We start from the raw sequence: 4,796 nt of genomic DNA, 5'->3' as shown, positions 1-4,796 counted from the left end.
TATACACCATGCTTACCTCCATTTCAAAATTAAATAAGTGTCTCAGAACCTGTACATAATTATAAAAAAGTAAAAAAGAAACAGAAGAAATGTGGCCTGATGGCCTGATATTGATTTTGGCGTTTTTTTCCCCGCCGAATAAAGACTGCAGCAACAAACAGAGGATAATACAATATTGACAAATTAAAAGAGAACTCTCTCTCTCTCTTTCTCTCTCTCTCTCTCTCCGTGCTGATGATGAGCTGATCCACTCACTTCATTTCATCCTCATCTCTTGTTCCTTCCAATAATACCACGTAACAATTATAATCACTATTTTTGGTGCCTCTACTTTTATTTCTTTTTTTCCTATTATTTCTTAACTCTATGCTATATTATAGGAATCGAACCCTAGGATAGGCTCATAGGAGGAAGCAGCAGCTGCGGACAAGCATGGCTACCCAGTCTCCCACTCAAAATCAAAATCAAGGTTCTTCTATCTTCTCAATTCTCCTTTTCTTATTCCTTTTTGATATTCCTGATTCTAATTTTATTATGTTCTTCTATTGACTCTCACTAATATATGTATTTTGTAGTAATAATAACAACTGTGTTTTGTATGTTATGGTATGACATCCATTACTTAGCTTTCCCCTCTCTATATGATTGAATTTGAGCACAATTTCATTTCTTTTATCATTCCAAATATCATGTTATGTTCATATGTAACTGTCGTTTTCGCTATACTGCTATGAATTTTGGATGTGCTAGCAGAATTTTCAGGTAAAATTGTATAGACTGTATTGATAACTTGACATTTGCGTGATACATTTCATTTTGCCGATTTTGACATTTTTTAGGTGCTGAAAGTGCGGAACCAGCAGCAAATGTGGATCAGCAGGGTGCCACAGAGGAACCTGTCAAACAGAGCTCTACGCCTTTGGTTTTTGTAAACTCGGAGCCGATGAGGGAAGAACAAGTTCAGAATGCTGTGAAATTTCTGTCACACCCCAAAGTTAAAGGCTCTCCTGTTATGTACAGGCGATCCTTTTTGGAAAGGAAGGGCCTTACCAAGGAGGAGATAGATGAAGCCTTTCGGCGTGTGCCAGTGAGCTACTGTTTATATATGTTGCTTAATTTTTTTCTGGATTGCCCTTTTACTTGTTCATCTGCAACTAACTATATGTACTTGTTCACATCTGGCACCAATCGCAGGATTCAGCTCCGACTGTGCAGACAGGTGGTGTCACTCAAGGTGAATTATACCGTGTTGAAGTTACTATATGGTTTTCCTTGTTTTCTTATAATTTTTTGGGTTGAGTTGAACCACAATAGAAATTTTGATTCACACTTCAGTTATATTTTGAAAATGGCTTATTGTTGTTAATATAGATGGACAAGTAAAATCTTCATCGAACATTCAACAACAGGCCCAACCACAAGCTTTGCAACCTGGTCTATCTGCCTCTGCTGGAGTTAATACTTCATCAGCAACCTTGTCCCGCTCCAGATTTCACTGGTCCCATGCCCTTATTGCAATTGGAGTATTGGCTGCTTCAGGTGCTGGAACAGCGATAGTAGTTAAGGTACTATCACTGTCCAATCATCACGATGCAATCTAGATTGGTATCTTATTAAAAAGAATACTGCTGTGCTGTGTTAAGTTTTTTATTGATGTGGCTATCTTATGAAGGCAAGTTTTATTACGATGCGGTTTTATCCTCCACTGAACTTTGAAGTGTGCTCCTTGCAGAATTCCATTCTTCCTCGCTTGAAATCCTGGATACGCAAAGTTGTCATAGAAGAAGATGATGAAGAATTAAAGAAATTAAACAGAAAACCGACGCTGGTGGAGGAAGCTGCACAAGCTGCAAAGTCTGCTGCAGCTGCAGCTGCAGATGTGGCAAAAGCTAGCCAAGATATGCTGATTTCAAAAGAGGAAGGTTGGTATAATGGACGGATGACCTTTAATATGCACACTGTGTAATCCTTTTATTACTATTTTAAACTTTCCTAGTTTTCTCCAGAATGGTTTATTTCTGAGAAGTGACTGTGGTTGTTTCTGCATCTTTTATACTTTGCAGAGAAAAAACTCTTTGTGGAAGTTGTGAGTCTTTTAGATAAGCAAGTACAGGAAATGAAGTCAATGACTAATGCCTTAAGACGAATAGAAGGTAATTGGGCATTCCCATTTAATCTATTTAGCTAAGATGAAAATTTCAGGCCTTCAGATTTCAATTTGCAATAGCCCCTTGTATATTTGTCAAAAATGCTGCCGTTGGGTAATTGAGGAACATTTATATTTTTTTATTCCTTAAGAGTGAAACATGTTTTATGTGCGTTCTGTCCATCCTAACTGTAATTTTGCTTTGTGAATGTTGGAAATCGTACATAATCCCTTGACTTGGACTGATATCATTTCAGGCTTGATGATAGATTTAGTGGCTTTTTATGCTTATGTACTAAGACATTTGTGCTGTAAATTTGTGGGAGTTACTTAGAATTTTAGGTTCTTATTGAATATGTTCTTTACCAAATAATGGGAGAAAATATAGCTACTGATGGGGAATATTTCCTTTTAGTGCAAGAAGATCTCCGAGTCACTCAAACTAATACAAAGGTACTTAGAATGCCAATGTGTTTCATCCCTAATGAAACTGTGGCTTACGTTTTCTCTGATTCTCATTGAGTTGTCTAAAATAAGTTGGCTTTTGATGACCGTAACCTTTCATAATAAATGCAGCAACTGATTGTCAATGGCAAGGCTGATTATGACTTGCATTCAGGTTGTTATATTAATTAAATATCAAGTAAATTGATCTTACTTTTGGAATGATAACCTATAATTAGAATGTGATGTGCAGTGAGATCTACATCCCCACCTGTATCATACGAACCACCGAGTTCTCTTCATCCAAAGTCATATATGGAGGTAGTGATTATTTTGCTTTTGCAACCCCCCCCCCCCCCTTCCTTTCCCCCCTTTTTCACCTACCTAGTTGTTGTGTTCAGCTAATGCTTTATATTCTTCATATTTGGTGGGATGAATAATGTGTTATTTATCTTCCTTGCTGCAAATTCTATTCTATATTGACTTCTTTAATTGCCTTCTTGTCAGATAATGAACATGGTTCAAAGAGGGGAGAAGCCTTCAAACACTAGGGTAAACCATTTTCCCTTTCGAAAATCTGGATACAGTTACTTGCACATCTAAAACACAAAAACCATACAACTCATTTACATTACTGATATGAATTTGTTTCTTGCCTAAAAATATCGATTGAAATTATAAGTTATTCCTCTTTGGTATGAACAAGGGTGTTAGCATGGAGTAAGAGATAATGGATTAGAACACAGGGAAACAATGATTTATCCCCAACCCTGGTCAGTAACCATCAAATCCTCACTTATTTTCTAGACCCAAAGTTTACAAAGAGCTCCCTTTGCATTTTCTTCATATATTAGGTGTGGGAAGTAATTAATTTTGACAGTTGCATAAGTCCCGAACTCTTGATTCGTGAAACTTTAGATTTAATTTAGTCCATCTTTGAAGAGTATCTTCCAAAAAACTAATCAGCAGCATGATGTTTCTAAACTCTTGCAGTCTGATCATATTTATGATGATATGTTTTACAAAGCAGTAATTTATGCATAATGCATAATTATCAAATTGCTTTCTCAATGGTATAATATCATCTGAATCTCTGATATTTACTTATTCTGATGGCTAGCCTTGGGAGGTTAGTCAGGTCCAAAACTCGTCTACCCAGGTGCCTTATGCTCAGGGAAATGGAGAATACTTGAATTCAAAGGTCCAAGATTCCACTCAATCCAATGGTGACGGTGATGATGCGCTACCCTGGTGGCAGAGGAGAAATGTTAGAATCAGAGAAATTGGTAATGAAGCTGAATATAATGGAAATGGATCAAGTTATGGTGCTGCATCCAATCAGCCACCACCCCAACGCACATGGGTTCCCCCTCAACCTCCCCCCATAGCAATGGCAGAGGCTGCAGAAGCAATCAGGCGCCCGAAGCCAGCGGCCCAAAAGGATCAGATGTCGGATACTCAATCTGTAGGTAATTCTTCAGATGTCTCTGATGAGGTTACTAGGATCCCAAGGCGATCAGAATCTGAAGGTGCGGTCAAGGGTGGCAGCAGCAGCTCGATTCCCAGCACAGTTGAGATACAAGAAGACCAAGAACTCAGACGGGAATAGAAATTAAGGCGAATCAGGATACACCATAACAAACTTGAAGCTTGGAAAATGGAATTTGGAGTAGTCCTAAATTATGGATAAGCCTGAAACAATTTGTTTCATAATTGCCGATACAAGATGCAAACGCATGGCCTTTTCTATACCATAATATTTGTACCAAGTGCGAGACGCTTTGATGTCCTGATTTTTAGTAGGATGACACATTTAAAAATGATATATATACATATTATTAAGAAATAATAAGTTGGCTGTTAGCAACATTCGGTTTTCGTATATGTTGCATTTTTATAGGTGTTTGTTCATGTCTCGACAATGTACAATGGCATAGGTATGCGATAATGTTATCAATTCATTCATCGAAACCCATATATTTAAGTAACTAGAAACTATATCTGATGGTCCATCATTCAGTTATTATTTATTAGAATTATAAAGCACTTGACATTTCTAGGATGATCCAGTTTTTAATTTGGAAAATTATTCTAAAGGATCACAGGCTAAATTAATTATTTAAATGGAATTTTTATACTGAAATTGTTAAAAAGGATTGATTTATATGATGTTTAGCAAGAAAGATCAAAAGTAAACAATAAAAGA

At 36.9% G+C, this 4,796-nt stretch overlaps 1 protein-coding gene across 4 annotated transcripts; it reads left to right on the top strand.

The window, feature by feature from the left end:
* On the top strand, window positions 1–4,459 carry LOC112695480 (peroxisomal membrane protein PEX14). 4 transcript variants are annotated; one of them, XM_025747830.3, is made up of 12 exons: window positions 1–296; window positions 381–469; window positions 840–1,087; window positions 1,195–1,234; window positions 1,372–1,565; window positions 1,733–1,922; window positions 2,064–2,153; window positions 2,562–2,599; window positions 2,723–2,765; window positions 2,844–2,911; window positions 3,098–3,142; window positions 3,711–4,459. In XM_025747830.3, the coding sequence occupies exons 2-12, from the start codon at window positions 433–435 to the stop codon at window positions 4,197–4,199; spliced, it is 1,482 nt and encodes a 493-aa protein (XP_025603615.1). In that variant the 5' UTR covers window positions 1–296; window positions 381–432; the 3' UTR covers window positions 4,200–4,459. The 4 variants fall into 4 exon arrangements, 3 of the variants coding, with proteins under 3 accessions (XP_025603615.1, XP_025603630.1, XP_025603622.1); XR_011863659.1 differs by having other exon boundaries at window positions 68–296; window positions 3,098–3,363; XM_025747837.3 differs by having other exon boundaries at window positions 68–296; window positions 2,571–2,599.
* Window positions 4,460–4,796: the final 337 nt, after the last annotated feature.

This window comes from Arachis hypogaea, chromosome 1 (genome assembly GCF_003086295.3).
Source record: "Arachis hypogaea cultivar Tifrunner chromosome 1, arahy.Tifrunner.gnm2.J5K5, whole genome shotgun sequence".
Classification (NCBI taxonomy): Eukaryota; Viridiplantae; Streptophyta; class Magnoliopsida; order Fabales; family Fabaceae; genus Arachis; species Arachis hypogaea.
The sequence above is the reverse complement of the archived record's forward strand: the minus strand, read 5'-3'. Positions and strand labels throughout refer to the sequence as shown.

Coding starts and splice junctions, on each gene's coding strand:
- LOC112695480 (XM_025747830.3), top strand. CDS start 433: ATGGCTACCCAGTCTCCCACTCAAAATCAAAATCAAG. Junction 1,088..1,194: donor AAGCCTTTCGGCGTGTGCCA/GTGAGCTACTGT, acceptor CACCAATCGCAG/GATTCAGCTCCGACTGTGCA. Junction 3,143..3,710: donor AGAAGCCTTCAAACACTAGG/GTAAACCATTTT, acceptor TCTGATGGCTAG/CCTTGGGAGGTTAGTCAGGT.